The following is a 15,286-nucleotide window of genomic DNA, read 5'->3' on the forward strand; positions in this document are numbered from 1 at the left end:
TCCTGGGGCTGAGCTGCAGCTATGTAACCTGCTTTTCCTCTAGTCCAAACATTTGTTGGGTTCTCCTCTGCCACTTCCCAGGTGAATACTTACTGCAGTAGAAGCATAGCTTGGTGCATTATTTCTGATACATCCAGCTTTATATCAGTACTGTTGACTCCCCACTCCGCAAGGCATTGAGGAGTCTATCTCACAACAGCTGTCATGATTTTTCTCCCAACTTGTAGGGTGGTACACCCAGGATGCGACCTCTTCACTCCTGCAGGTTCTGTGAGCATTCTGCTCTGAGCAGACTGCCAATGACGGAGGGGGTGATTTCCCCCAGTTCTGTTCTGGGAGGTGTTTTAATCCCAGTTGCATATGTGGCTTCGCTTTGGTGTGAACATACTGGATGGACCCTAATTCTAATGTCTTGTGAGTCTAGAGTCTTCCTCAAGGATTCTGTGGGCTGCATGGTCTCCTTCCTCATACTTTTGCACACCCCCGGCTCCTGTATCCACACATGCCTCTTTATTGCCACCCACCTCCACGTGGACACAAAGCCTAGCCTCTACCAGTTTCTACCAGTCATGATTCACTTCAAAGAGTCTGTTGAGTGTAGGAACTTCAGTGGAGACTTGAGATGGGGATCATAGGAGATAGCCACATTGGGCAGCCTGTTGGTTTCTGCCTCTCCCTCGCTCCATCCCCATTCCCTTGCATTTCTGCTCTCATCTCCCATTCCTGCCCCCAGAGTAATGGAAATCATAATAGCTAACATTTATTAATATCTTCCTATGTGTATTGTAAACACTTAAAAATTATTGACTCATTTAATGAAAATCCAGAACATTCTTTCCCTTATTGCTAACAGAATATTACTTTTTCATATTTGAGAAACCTGAGTGTCACCTACCACAATGCTTTATCAAAGAATTCCCAATAGGAATTCTGATGAATGGAAGCTCCTCTGTCTCATTATAGGATTCTCATTTCTGCAAAAGAATGGAGAAAGACCAGTGAACAAATGAATACCTCCATGTTCCCGTGACCAACGTTGTGTTCGTTCATGGAATATTTATTAATAATTATGATATAGGATAGATCCCAGGAGATGTTTGAGAAACAGTCAAAGTAGTAGAAGAGCTTAATCGAGTAAAACTTTGGTTAACTGGAGTCAGAATTCCGCCTAACCAAGTGTTTTGGTTAAATGAGTTTAGGCTGCTTTTCCTCAAAGTCTGGTAATGGGCATAGCCTTATAACATGAACCAAGAGACAAAGGTCCCAGGCCTTGGTCCACCTCTGGTTTTCTTTCTGAGCTGGTAATTCAGCTGGTCTCATCTCTTAGTGTTGTTGATAGAATGAGACCACATAATAAATAGTCAGTATTGCCACCCTTTATTATTGTGGTTATTATCTCTTTTGTTGTTGTTGTTACCATCATTCAGTCTTAGTTGATAAGGTACCAAATTGTAGCCAATACCAATCCCTCCAACTGGTATCTTTAATTTCAGTTGACTCTTGCCTCCTCTAGAATTTTATCCCATCAATTCTTACCACCGCCCATTGTATCTTACCCTGATATTTCCCTGCCTAATTCCTTTCCACCTGAAACCATGCTCCAGTCTCTACCATCCTAAAAAATTCTCTCTGGGGCATTTATGACTTGATCTCTCTTCTGAACTATCTACTCTGTCTTCTGAGGTCACCTCATCTAGTTCCAAGATCTTAAATAACATCTATATGCCAAAGCATACATATAAATGTATAAATCTGGTCTTAAATCTCCCATGACCTCCAGAAACATAATGCCAGCTTCCTACTTACTCAACATAGCCATTCGGATATTTAATGGACACCTCAAACTTAACATGACCAAAAGGACACTTTGGTCTACCCCTGCTGCTCATGCATACATGTTCATCATCTCATCTTCCCTGTCTCAATAAATGGCACCAGAATCCAGCTACTACATCAAGCCTGAAATTGCAAGTCCTCATTGATTCTTCTCTGTCCTTCATGCCTCACATCTTAATTTAACAGTGCTTCTTTTCATTTATACTTTCAAGATATCTCTCACATCATCATCTTATTCTCCTATCCATACCCACCACTGTCGTCGAAGCCATCCTCATCTTTTGAGCTGATGACTACAATAATCGACCGATATGTCTTTTCTATTTGCTTTCATTTTTGTTGCTCAATTGCCCCCTCCCAGTCAGTTTCCACAGAGAAACCAGAATGATCTTTTAAGAATGTAGCTAAGATTATGTACTTCCCTGCTTTAAATCTTTCAATAACTTAGAAGAAAATTTAAGTTCTCTCCTATGTCCTGTGGGGCCCTGGTGGTGCAGTGGTTAAGAGCTATGGCTCCAAACCAGAAGGTTGGCAGTTCAAATCCACCAGCTGCTCCTTGGAAACCCTGTGGGGCAGTTCTACTCTGCCCTATAGGGTCGCTATGAGTCAGAATTGACTTGACAGCAACAAGTTAGTTTAACTATGTCCTGTAAGGTTCCTGGGTATCACAAGAGGTTTGCTCTTGTCTACTAACTTAAAGTTTGGTGGTTCAAACCCACCCACCTTGGAAGAAAAGCCTGGCAACCTGCTTCCGTAAAGATTACAGTCAAGAAAACCCCATGAAACAGTTCTCCTCTGTAACACATGGGGTCACCATGAGTCAGAATCAACTCAATGGCAATGAGTTTGGTTTATGGTTTGCTTTGTCTTGTAAGATCCCATGTCATCTGGCCCCAACTAACACTCCAGCCTTTCCTGTGTCTCTCTACCCCTACTCACGATATCCCAGCCACACTGACCTCCTTTTTGTGTTTCCAGATCACCTCAGACTCTTTCCTGCCTCGTGGCCTTTGCACTTGCCACTACCTCTTCATTGACTGGCCACTTTCATCCTCCTGGTTTCATCTTAATCATCACTTCCCGAGAGAGTACTTTCCTGATCACTCTAAATAGACCCTCTTCCCCTTAAACCGAAAAAAAAAAAAAAAAAAAAAGAAACCAAAGAAACCCACTGCCGTCGAGTCGATTCCAACTCATAATGACCCTATAGTTACTCCTGATCACATTATCCTGGTTTTTATCCTTTGTAAAACCAATGGCAAAAGTTTAATTTTGCAAATTTACCTCTTTGTTTAATTTCCATTTTCATTCACTAGAATGTGAGGTTCGTAAGGATTAGGACCTTAATTTTCTTGCTCACTTTTATATTCCCAGCGGGTATACCAGTTTTTGGTACCGTGATGGGGGGGTGTTCCTTTGTAAATGTGAAAGAGAGGGAAGGAGAGGGGTAGAGGGAGGAAGGTAGGACGGAGGGAGATGCTGTTTTTGTTCATGATGGGTTCAGAGTTTAGGAAATGAAATGATCCCTGAACAAGCATTGCAACATGGTATGACAGGTGCTGTAATGGAGTTGATTGCATAGTGGTACACAACATAGCGACAATAAAATATGCAGAGAGATACAAAAAAGTAATGCACTTTAAAGCATTTAATTTTTATTTTGATTCTAAAATAGCTCATTTTTATTGTAGAAAATTGGGAAAATCCAGAGAAGTATAAGGAGAAAATACTCATCTACTGTAACCTCTCCAGTGTCATTTTTCTAGAAAATTTGCGTTCATAGATTTTATTTACCATCCCTACTTCATCTTCTGTGAATTACCTGTTGAAGTTGCTTGCTAATTTTTATTTTGGAGGGTTTGTTTATTTCTTTTGTTGATTCTCAAGAGTTCTTTACACAAAAAAGACTGTTAACCTATTACCTGACGTGTATATAACAAATACTGTTCTCACCCCCTCATCCTTTGATTTTTAATTTTGTTTCAGTGTTTGGTTATCATACAAAACATACTGTGACCTCGTAGTTCTTTAGGAAGATATTGTATAACCTTTAAGAAGTTGATTTATAAGCTTTTGTTATTTATAGTTTTAGTGAATTTGGTTAGAAAATGTACAGACTGAAACTTACACAATTTCTTCTTTGATTCATTTATTGAAGTTCTTTTGGGGCCTGTCATATGATCTTTTTGTAAATAATTCATGAACATTTGAACAGAAGTTTTATTCTCCCATTATATGCGTTAACATATGTCTGGTAAGTACATTATTATTTATAGTACATACATAACTCAATATGATTTTTCCCTATTTGATTGATCAGAGTCTAAGACATGAGTTAAAATCTACAAATACTGTTTTCTTTATCATTTTCTCCTTTTGAGTCTCTTGACTCATGTCTTTTTTAAATGACCATTTTAGTCCACTTAGTGGTTTTTGTTAAAATTCTACTTTGATGCTTTTACATTAGTTTTGCAACAACACTTTTTCGTTTATTTGCATTTCCTTATTATGTCTTTGTTCAACTTGTTATTTTTAAGGTTACTGAGTCATTCTGTGTTAGGTGTTTATCTTATAGCATACAATTAGATTTTATTTATTTGAATTGGTTTATTTTCTCTCTTTTAACCCATTTACCTTTGTTGTCACAATAGAATTTTTTTTTTTTTACTTTTGACATTTTTATTACATAGTTTTAAGGCTTCCATGCTATTTTTTAAGTGTATTTGCTGTGTATGTTCTATTTATTTATTTATTTTGTTGTTGTTGAGACTATACACAGCAAAACATACACCAATTCTATGGTTTCTACATGTACAAGTCAGTGACAATGATGACATTCTTCGAGTTGTACAACCATTCTCACCCTCCTTTCTGAGTTGTTCCTGCCCTATTAACATAAACTCGCTGCCCCCTAAGTTTCTTATCTAATCTTTCAAGTTACTGTTGTCAATTTGATATCATACAGATAGATCTTAAAAGGGCATAGTGCTCAAGGTAGACATTGTTTACTAGTTAATCTAAACTATTGTTTGGTTTTAAGAAGACTTCAGGGGATATTTTTGGTTTAAGATTTAAAGATTACCTCAGGGCAATAGTTTCAGGGGTTCATCCAGCCTCTATGAGGCTGGAGTCCATGAGAATTTGAAGTTCTGTTCTGCATTTTCCCCCTTCTGATCAGGATCCTTCCGTAGAATCTTTGATCAAAATGTTCAGTAATGGTAGGTAGGCACTATCCTGTTCTTGCAGTCTCATGGCAAAGGAGGCAGTTATTCATGGAGGCAATTAACCATGCATTCCGTATCCTCTTCCTCTTCCTGACTTGGTTCTTCCTCTGTTGCTCTAGGTGAGTAGAGACCAGTTGTTTTGCCTTGAAAGACCACCTGCAAGCTTTTAAGTCCCCAGACACTACACAACAAGCTAGGAGGTAGAACAGAGGCAGCAAATACATTATGAGGCCGGTTAACTCGGATGTCCCATGAATCCACCACCCTAAACTGCCAAACCCAGGAACCAAATCCCATGAGGTGGTTTTTGGTTGCACATAAGCAGCCTCAGCAGCTACTTTTTTTTCCTTCTTTTTCATTGTTGTAAATTCATCTGTCACACAACTTTTGCCAATTCAACTTTTTACAGGTGTACCCCTTATTGACAGCAATAGCAATAATCAGCTGTGCAATCCTACCCTTAATCAACGTGATTTTTCCATTACCATTAATCTCCCCTTTCCCCCTCCCTCCTGCCCCTAGTAACCACTAATAAAGTTTGGTCTCTGTACATTTGCCTTTTCTTGTCTTTTTATGTAAGTGAGGTCATAGAGTATTTGTCCTTTTGTGATTGACTTATTTCACTTAGCATAATGTCTTCAAGCTCTACCCATATTGTAGCATGTATTGAGACTTCATTTTTCCTACTGACTTTTTTATTTTTTCTTCTATGAACTTTGCTTTTGGTTACCTTTGTATTATTAAAAAAAATAAGTAGACATGTGATTCTTTATAGAAAGACCTTCTGTTGTCTTTCCCTTCTGCAGCATGAGGCAAGGATCACACTTTTCTTTCTGCAAGCTCTACCCCTACCTCCTGCATAATTTCGTACATTGAGTCTCACTAAAGGACTCTGCTGTCTTAGTCAGCCACTCTTCCAGAGTGGTTCTCATGCTTTTGCTAGCTGCTGTATGTTTGGTGTGACCCCTCACCTCAGGTCTCTTTATATAATTTCCCCAGGCAGCCACGTCCTGTCTCAGTGATAGGTCTTACCACCCCAGGAAGCTTCCTCTCACTGCCCTCACTATCATCACCATGGGTTCCCTGATCACTTGTTAGAGCTGCTGGAGCCCCACGCCTGATTGAGACCATTTCCCTCTGAGTCCACTGACCTGGAGTGACCCAAAGATTCCACCTGGAGGTTTTCCTGTTGGTGTCATCACCTACCTTACATTCCATCCACAATAAGAGGGTTTCCACTGGCTTGAACGTAGAGGAGGAACTGAGGGTAAAAGACAGGAAGGAGAGGGTCCGTTTTGGAGGATGTTAAAGTGGTAGAAGGTCCCTGGGTGGTGCAAATGATTTGTGCTTGACTACTAACCAAAAAGTTGTTAGTTCAAATCCACCCAGTGGTGCCACTGAGGAAAGACCTGGCAATCTACTTCTGTAAGATGATATCCATTGAAAAACTCATGGAGCACAGTTCTACTCTGAAACATATGGGGTTACCATGAGTCAAGTCGACTTGACAGCAGAAGGTAAGGTGGTAGAGGCAAAAAATGATGAAGGTTTGAACCAGACCTGTGACATTGATATCCAGCTGACTTGGGTTTACAAAAATGGCCCCTTTGTATGGTTCAGCATAATAGCAAAGATGGAAAGATATAGAAGGATTTGAGAAATGCTAACAAGAAAAAATGAAAAAGAAAATGAATGTGGGGGGTCAGGGAGAAGGACGAGCTTAGGCAGATGCCCAGATTCCCATCTTGAGTGACTGGGTGTGTCACGCCCAGGTCCCTGTTTAAGGAGTATGGGAGAGGCAGTAAGGGAGAGGTTTTGATAGGGAAAACGCTCAGATCTGTTGCATATAGATTGAGTTTGAGGTAACTATGTGACATCTAGGTGGAAATACAGAGCTGTGAGCAGCATGAGTAGACTGATGTTCCGGTGAAAGGTCTAGGGTGCAGAGCTGGACTTAGAGGTTCTCAGTGAATAGATAGCCATTGAAGGAAGATAAGTAGAGAAGGCTCCCATTTGAAGAGCAGGTATAGGAGAACTGTTCACAAAGAAACCTAAGGTAGAATAGTCCCAGACTTATGAGAGAAACCCCGAGAGTGAAGTGTCACAAAGGACACCCAGAAATGAAGAAGCAGTGAACATTGACAATTGTAGAAGAGTGGCCCAGTACTAATGATAAGTGTAACTGTTCTAAGCATGTATATTAACTCTTTTCATCTACAAAATGACCCAATGAGGTAGACGCTGTAATTACCCTGGTTTTAAAGATGAGGAAACTGAGGTACAGAGCAGTAAGGTAACTTGCCAAGGTCACACACTAGAAAGTGACACATTCAGGGCTAGAAGCCAGGCCTTCTCATTCCAGAGCCAAACATTACACTATCTTCCTTCTTAAAGTATGACAAAGATCGAGAAATATGTATTGGATTTAGCAATTAGGACATTATTGGTGTCGGCCATGAAAGCAATTTCAAGGGGAGTGTTGAGGACAGTATCCAGATTATAGCAGATTGAAGTTTATAGTGGGAAGTAAGAGAGTGTTGAGAGCGAGTGTAGATAAAACTATGGAGAATTTTAAAATGTGATGGAAACAACTGGACTGTATTAGAGAAGAACCTGCTGCCAAAGGGTAATTTGTAAATAGGAGAAGCCCAAGCATTTACATATGTCAAGGTCAGGGATAAAAGGATGGAGATAGAGGGGAGAGGGAAGGAGGACCAAGAAGAAGCAAAGAAGCTGGAAAATACGGCAGGAGTATGGGTCAAGAGCAGAGATGTGCCTTGTAGAGAGTAGGCAGGGGTGGGTGTGGATGTAGATTGGATTGATGGGTAGGAAGTTAGAGCTCAGCCCTTCTCTTGTCTTGCCTCTTGAAAATGTGGGAGACAAAGAGTCTGGGAGTGGAGGGGTGGATGTTGAAAGGGCACATTTGTGTGGGATGAAAGAATGGGAAATACAGATTTGTGATGGGATTGGAAAAGTTGAGATAAGGGTGTGAAGAAATTGAGGCTGTAGATGAGAGTGGTACTGTTGATTAACCAATATGGTGGGTAGAGCCTGGGCTTACTGAGACTACAGAGAGGTCCAGGAAGGCGTATAGACTCTAGAAAAGCAGAGGCCCAGGGTACCCTGTGCAGTTGAGAAGCAGGTTTAAGAGGAATGAGTTGGGAAAGGACTGTGGGGTAAGAGGCTGTGCCAAAATACACAAAGATGGAATTTTGAGTTTATGCAGTGGGGAGGAACAAGTTAGGGAGTGTGGCTGATTAGGGGAGAAGGCCGTTGACATTAGGGAGGCCAAGGATGTTGTCCATGTTGTCCACATCTGTCTCCTAGGTGAAGGTAGAGGTTGGGTAAAAGGAAAGCCTTCAACTTAATTGTAAAACCTTTATTGAAACAAGCAGTATGAGTGGGAGTCAGAGTAGAGATTTCAAAGAACTTGTTGCTTTCTGATTCCTGGAAACCAACAGGTAAGCATGTGGCTTATTTTCACGAGGTATTATTAAGAAATTCCAATGTAATGTGTTCCTTGGGGATGTAGAATCAAATTAGTATAAACCCTCCCAGTAAGCGTCTCCCTCACTCTTTATAAAAAAGTTGGGATATTAGGAAGTAACTCTTTGTGCTTCACTTGAAACCACGATGAGAAATGTACAGACTGGGGTCTGTAGGCCAGGTTGGGTTGCTTCTTCTGTATCCAAGCGTTATGTCTGAAATTGATTACGTTCCATGTGACTGAATTTTCTTTTGATAGTCAGCAGAGTTTGACTATTTTACCTTGTTTTGAAAACCCAAGCCAATTGCCAGGGTAACGTCCTGTCTCTTTGATTGGTTCTGATGGAAAACTGACATAGAAAGGTTTTGGGGATGGGCCGGCCGCTCCTATGATGAATGTCTATAACCACTTCTGTGAAATTGACTCCACGCTGTGTGTTGCAGGTGATATTTGAATCCGTGTCTTTGAAGGGTCATCCTGGCTACATCGCAGTGGACGAGGTCCGGGTCCTGGCTCATCCATGCAGTAAGTCTGTTTCCTCTTCCCATCACAGCCTCGCTCTGTGCCAGACTGGGGAGCTCCGAGGCTGCAATCCACCCTGTTCACTCAGCTCACAAACATCTCTCTCTCTCTTTTAATCCTTCAAAAATGCTTACATACTCAATGCAATCAGTCCTGAATAAATGCATAATTTTGCCAGCCCGTTCAACAGGCAGCACCTACAGGAATTTGCAGAGAGTGGCAAAACATCTTCATTCGCATCTCTCTCCATTATTAAGAGAGTCTAAAGTCCTGATTGTTTATTAGCGGGATTCAGACCACTGAAGTGGAAGAATTAGAGGGCTTTGGGTAGAATCTTGTGCGATTGTCTTAAAAAAAGAACAACACCAAAACACTGAGCAAATTAGCACACTGTTCACTCACAGAGAAAAGTACCCCAAAGCTATTAATTCTTTAAAAATAATTTAAAATACACTCATCCGCTCCGTGTAGGCATAGGGAGAGATTCCTCATACTGGTTAGCACTTATAGTGCAGTGTCAAGAGTCCTCAAATGCATGCCACACCTCCATGCCCATCTGGTTTCCCCTTGAAGTTCTCTCTCTGCTGTATTTGGTCTAGGATGCCACAGTGTGTTTCAGTAGGGAGCTGTGCATCTTGGGTTCATTGTATCTCAGAGGAGATATGTCTCCGGTGCAGGTAGTTGATACTGATACTGATGACATGGGGAGGGGGAGGTGGTAATCTAAGGGACACGCATGGGAATTATGGTAACGCCTAGGAGGGCTAACTGAGATGCCAGCCCAAGTTTGTTAGCATTCTCCACATTGGAGATTCTCATTGGCTTCTTTGTAACTGTCTTGTTCTAGGTTATCCCTAGGTATCCCTGTTATTGTTGTGTGCTATTGAGTTGATTCCAACTCACAGTGACCCTACAGGACAGAGGAGAGCTGCCCTATAGGGTTTCCTAGGCTATAATCTATATGAGACCAGATTGCCAGATCTTTTCTTCCGTGGAGTGGCTGGTGGGTTCGAACCACTGACCTTTTGGTTAGCAGCCAAGTGCTTAACCATTGCACCACCAGGGCTCGCTAACCCTAAATAGCCATCAGTCGTGCTATGGGCTATATGTAGTTTTCTGCTGCCTTAAGAGACACCATGTGCCCTCTCCAATCCTTGTCTTTTATTTCTCCCATTTTGGGACTGTTCTCACTTTGGCCCTATCCATGCTGCTTTAATTGAAATGACTCTTTCCACTTTGCTGCAATGAATTTGTCAGGCCCTCAAGCATCATTTCCTTCCTTCCCCTGGACTAGAATACCATTGTCTGACTCATTGTCTTAGAGTACCTTCTCTGGGAGAATTGGGGACAAGTTTCCAGGGGTTTAAGCAAGACACTATTTTGGGTAACTGTATTCTATGGCTGTGCAAGAGAGACCCTTTCTCCCCAGAAATCAACCAGCATCTCAGGAATGAGTTCATCCTACTGGACTCTCCATTATTGTGGCTGTAGATTCCTACCCTCTGGGTTAGTTCCTGAGCCTTTAGGATGTTCCCACAGGTGTCTTTCCATTCCATCATGCCTGAGATATACCTCTGCTGTACCAGACCATGTGTAAAGAAGATCCCAGAAATCCCCCCAGCTGTGTAGGGTTATATAGTGGATATGCAGTTAAGTCCCCTCACAGGATTAAATTCTTCAACTCCTGAGAGTTAGTATCAGCCGCCCATTGGAGAATGATCTTTAGCCTAAGACTGGGCCAATATGTTGGGAGATGTGTACCCCACCTGTGGCCCTTTAAACCTCACATACTCAACCATGCAATCCTCGAGTTTGAGATAGTCTCTCTGAGAAAGGTCTTTGCCCTTCCCTGGGCCCTGCACATACCCCATCTCTACCTCATGGAGGGTGCTTACCTTTGGGGCATCCAGCTTCACTCCTGCTTCTTACCCTATGCTTGATGTTCAGACTTTGTCTTTCAAGTATGTGACCCTTGGCTTTACCCAGGAGATTCTGGAAGATTTCCAGGAGAACTTGGTGTGGAAGACTCCCTGGCTCCCAGAACTCTGCTCTAATGAAAATTTTCATCGCTACTATGATGCCTCACCTGCCTCTTGTCCCAGCCTCAGCTGCCTTTAAGAACAGATGGATAAAAGCTCTGCCTTAGCTCCAAGCACGTGGTTTGCAATCAGAGGCAAACGCTTCCTTCTCTCTGATAAATCTCCATGGGAGGAGGTTCTCTGGAGAGCGTTTGGATACCTTTACACCCCTAAAGTCTCTCAACTCCTTCTGTAATCCTCCTCTCATTGGGGCTGCTCCTGAATTTAGGATTCTCCCACAACCTCATACTCCTCCTGCTGAGGAATGTGGATTGCATGCTTATGGCATTGCTGAAAGACAATTACCCAGCAAATGGCCCGTAGGATATATTTCAGCAAGACGTGACCCTGGCTGTGTTCCTGTGCAACGTGCTTAGGCTAAGTTCAATCTCAGTGCTTAGGTGGCTTAAGCATAAACTTCCCAGACAGCACAGCGTGAGACCCCAGAGTTGGAAAAATTCCATTTATCTGTATGTACAGATACCGGCCATGTATATAGTCCTCAGAGGTACATACATAGCTCATGAGTCATGTGGGATTGAGCAGGGTCTAGCAAAGACCCCTTTCTGAAGACCTCTGCTCAGTCCATACCTAGCCCAGGTTTTTATTCATCATTTCCTTCAACAAGCGTTGAGTTGAGTACCAGCTATGTGTCAAGCACTATGTTGGGCACTGGGATATTTCAGTGACCAGGAAAGTTCAGGTCTTTATCCTCATGATGGCTAGCAGGAGGGGCAGAGAGAGGAAAGACACAAAATAAGTAATAAAATTTCATGGTGATGAAAGCTATGAATATAATAAATGTGAGAGAGGGAGAAAGTGACAGGGATATAGAGGGGCTACTTAGAGTAGTCAGGGGAGGTATCCTTGAAGATGTGACTTGAGCTGGGACTTGAGTCATAGCAAAGGGCTCATTATAGAAGGATTTGGGGAGGGTGGTATTTGAGGCAGAGGAAACAGCAAGTGCATAGGTCCGCAGTGGGAATCAGCTCAGTGCTTCCCGTGTGTCCTGAGCACAGGGAACCCAGGAGAAAGTGGTCTGAGTTATTGCTGGAGAGGTGAGCCAGGTCCTGACCGTGAGTGCCTTGGATGACATCGTAGGTGATTTAGATTGTAATCTAAGTGCAGGGAGGTGTCACTGGAGGGATTTCTGTTGGGGAACGAATGATATGATCTCATTTAAGGAGCCCTGGTGGCACAGTTGTTAAGCATTCAGTTGCTAACCAAAAGGTCAGCAGTTCGAATCCACCAGTCACTCCTTGGAAACCCCATGGGGCAATTCTACTCTGCCCTTTAGGGTTGCTATGAGTTGGAATCAACTTGATGACAACGGGTTTGGTTTTTTGGTGGCACAGTGGTTAAGCTCTCAGCTGCTAACCGAAAGGTTGGTGGTTTGAATTTATCCAGTGGCTCCTCAGAAGAAAGATCTGATTATCTGCTTCCATAAAGACTATAGCCTAGAAAAACCTATGGGGCACTTCTGCTCTGTCACATGGTGTCGCTCTGAGGCAAAACTCAATGGCACCCAACAACAACTACTATGATCTCATTTAATTGTTAGAAGATCGTTTTGGCTGCTCTATGGAGAAATAGTTGAAGCTGAATCGAGAAGAAGTCAGGAGACCTGTTAGGAAGGCAGCGCTGAAGTCCATGCATGAGATGGTGGTGGCCTGGACTAGGGCGGTGGAGAGAGATCCATCCACTCATTCATCAGCATGTCATCCATACTGGGCAATATTCTGGGTTTATGGGAGTAAGACGGATTCATTCTTGGCTCTCCTGGGGCACGCACTGAAGCGACAGAGACTGAAAATCAAACAAATAATCAGGTAGTTCTGTGCTATAATAACAGACAGTGAGCATGTGAAGAAATAGAACCTAGAGCTGGAGAGAGATGGACAGGTTCAAGATATATTTAGGCAGTAGAGCTGACTGGTCTTGTTTGATGAGTTAGATTGGGAGACAGGCATCAACGATGGTGCCCTCCCGGATTGCTGGCATCAGCAATTGGGTGGTGAGGGCTGGGGTGGTGTGAGTCTGGCAAAAACTAAGCCTGAGAGCCAACTTCTGAGGTGCTGACCATGGCCCTGGGGAGTGTCCATGGGCTCATGTGTCATGCAGGATGCTAGTGGCTTCTGAACTGTCCTTTGGACTGAAAGTGCTTTTTCCACACCCTAGCTTTAATGTGAATGTGTTTATGACTTCATTCACAGATCATTAAAAATGTAACTATATTGAGAAATATACATTCCCTTTCTGTCCTCGGGCTTTTTAATTCTCCACTTCTGTCCTCCAAAACAATTTTTCCATTAACACATGGTCAGAGTTTATCAATTAGTGATTCCACTAAATATTCCAAAAGTTCCAGGGGTATTCATGCCTGATTTGCACCTGTATCCTTGATCGATCTGAGCTGAAGTTATGACATTAAACGCTTGCCTCGCAGCTTCCAAAAAGAAGTGACTGAAAGACAGGCATAATACTCAAAGGGAATTGTTTTCTGTTACAAACCGAAACCTCTCATCTATATTTTAAAGCCCATTTAACATTTTTGTGTTATTCTAAAAGTATTTTAGCCAAAGTTACCCTCCGCTGCCGTTTCTCGGTATTGGCCATTAGCGGGGCCACGTCAGTTATAACTGTGCACGATAAATGTCAGCAGGCTTTTCTACTCCGTTTCAGAGTCTCCAGCTCCTCAGTTGACTTTTAGAATTTTTTAACCTTTTTTTTTCTCTCTCCATTGCAACCTCGTGCGGCCATGTCCTGGAGCCCACAGAGTGTCTGCAACACATTTCTAGTGTATGTCCTGTGCCTTCCCCTCCATTGTGTGGCCTCCTACTGAGCACTGTCAGGTTTAAAGAGCTAGAGAAAGGACACAGTAATACGGCTTCAGATGCTGCAGTGACATCTGCAGGCACTTAAATGTCACCAGCGTCAGGGCATTTTGCCCCAAATGCACAGCCAGGTTTCTGTTACCTGTGTTCAGTGGAATCCCATTTTGGGGAAGCTGGGTCTCAGTGGGGCAGAAGTGTGGAATGCTTAAAATCACGAACTGGTGGCTGACCTGGGCCCAGTGTCAACTGTGGTTGGTGAGTTGAAGCTGGTGGACTAATTCCCTTCCCAGAGCTGCAGATGCTGGGGTGGGGGGCAGGAGGCCATGGGCAGTGGAAATAACAGCTGAGAAAGCATTAGCTCAGGAGTGGAGTGGAAGGCAAAAGGAAGGAAGAGGAAGGGTCAGAGAGGCCAGGAGCTCAGAGAGAGGGTCAGACAGGTTCCCCACATAAGGAGGGGCTGCAGAGAAAGATATCTGTCACAAGCCAGGGACTGAGGCCAGGGGCTCACAGAGCAGAGTCATGTGGGAATGTGCAGTGAGTGTGAAGCAAGAGGAGGACGTCCTGGTGAGCGCTGGGGTTTGGTGGGAACTGCGAACCACAGCTGGCTTTCACAGAATCCCCAAAGCAGGATGCATGGAGGGATGGGGGGACCCCTGGATTTATGGGGCCAGGCCAGGGAAAGACTGGCCAGGGGGGATAGTTTCAGAGAACTTACATAAGAGCTACATATCAGAGACCACAGACTGATAGCGCATACCTGCAGACATGTTTTGTGAAGCCTACACTGTGCTTTAATAAAATTGCGTTAAGATTTTCACATGAGAGAGTTCCCGTAAAATCTGGATTTCTTACTTGCCCTGAGAAATCAGACACGTGGCAACCCTGAGCCAGCACTCTCACATAGCCTCCCTCTCCTGCATGGATTTGAGTAGCAGCTGCCCCTTTCACTGGGCACAAGGTTTCTCTCCAGTTTTCCCAAATCCCCACTATTCCTTTTTGTCCCCCCAGCCCTGAGGCTGGTGTCAGTTACTAGTTACTCCTGTGCCTGCAGTGTTGATTTCTTATATCAGAGAAATCTTTATTGTACCCAAGTCTCTATCAAAAGAGCGAAGATGAAAGATGGAGCAAGGAGGGGGTGGGAGTTTTGTTTTGTCTGTTTTTTACAATTGAACCACTTCATTTTACCTAACTGCCGGGCTCCAGTAGACATGTGGGTTTGACATCCCTACTGTAAATCATCAGTGTTCCTCCAGAATATTTACACTGTTAGTGTTGTTGGCTGTCATCCAGTCGACCCCAACTCAT

General features: G+C 43.1%; 1 protein-coding gene across 1 annotated transcript in view; it reads left to right on the forward strand.

Annotated features, from left to right (window-relative positions):
• The window catches only part of PTPRT (protein tyrosine phosphatase receptor type T), a gene marked incomplete at its 3' end in the record, with an annotated part of 923,104 nt that overhangs the window by 111,712 nt on the left and 796,106 nt on the right, over positions 1–15,286 (forward strand). The window contains exon 4 of the mRNA XM_012558679.1: positions 8,991–9,072. Within this exon, the coding sequence (XP_012414133.1) occupies positions 8,991–9,072 (82 nt within the window). The remainder of the gene's footprint in view (positions 1–8,990; positions 9,073–15,286) is intronic.

The sequence above is a fragment of the Trichechus manatus genome, unplaced genomic scaffold (genome assembly GCF_000243295.1).
Source record: "Trichechus manatus latirostris isolate Lorelei unplaced genomic scaffold, TriManLat1.0 scaffold00008, whole genome shotgun sequence".
NCBI classification, from domain to species: domain Eukaryota; kingdom Metazoa; phylum Chordata; class Mammalia; order Sirenia; family Trichechidae; genus Trichechus; species Trichechus manatus.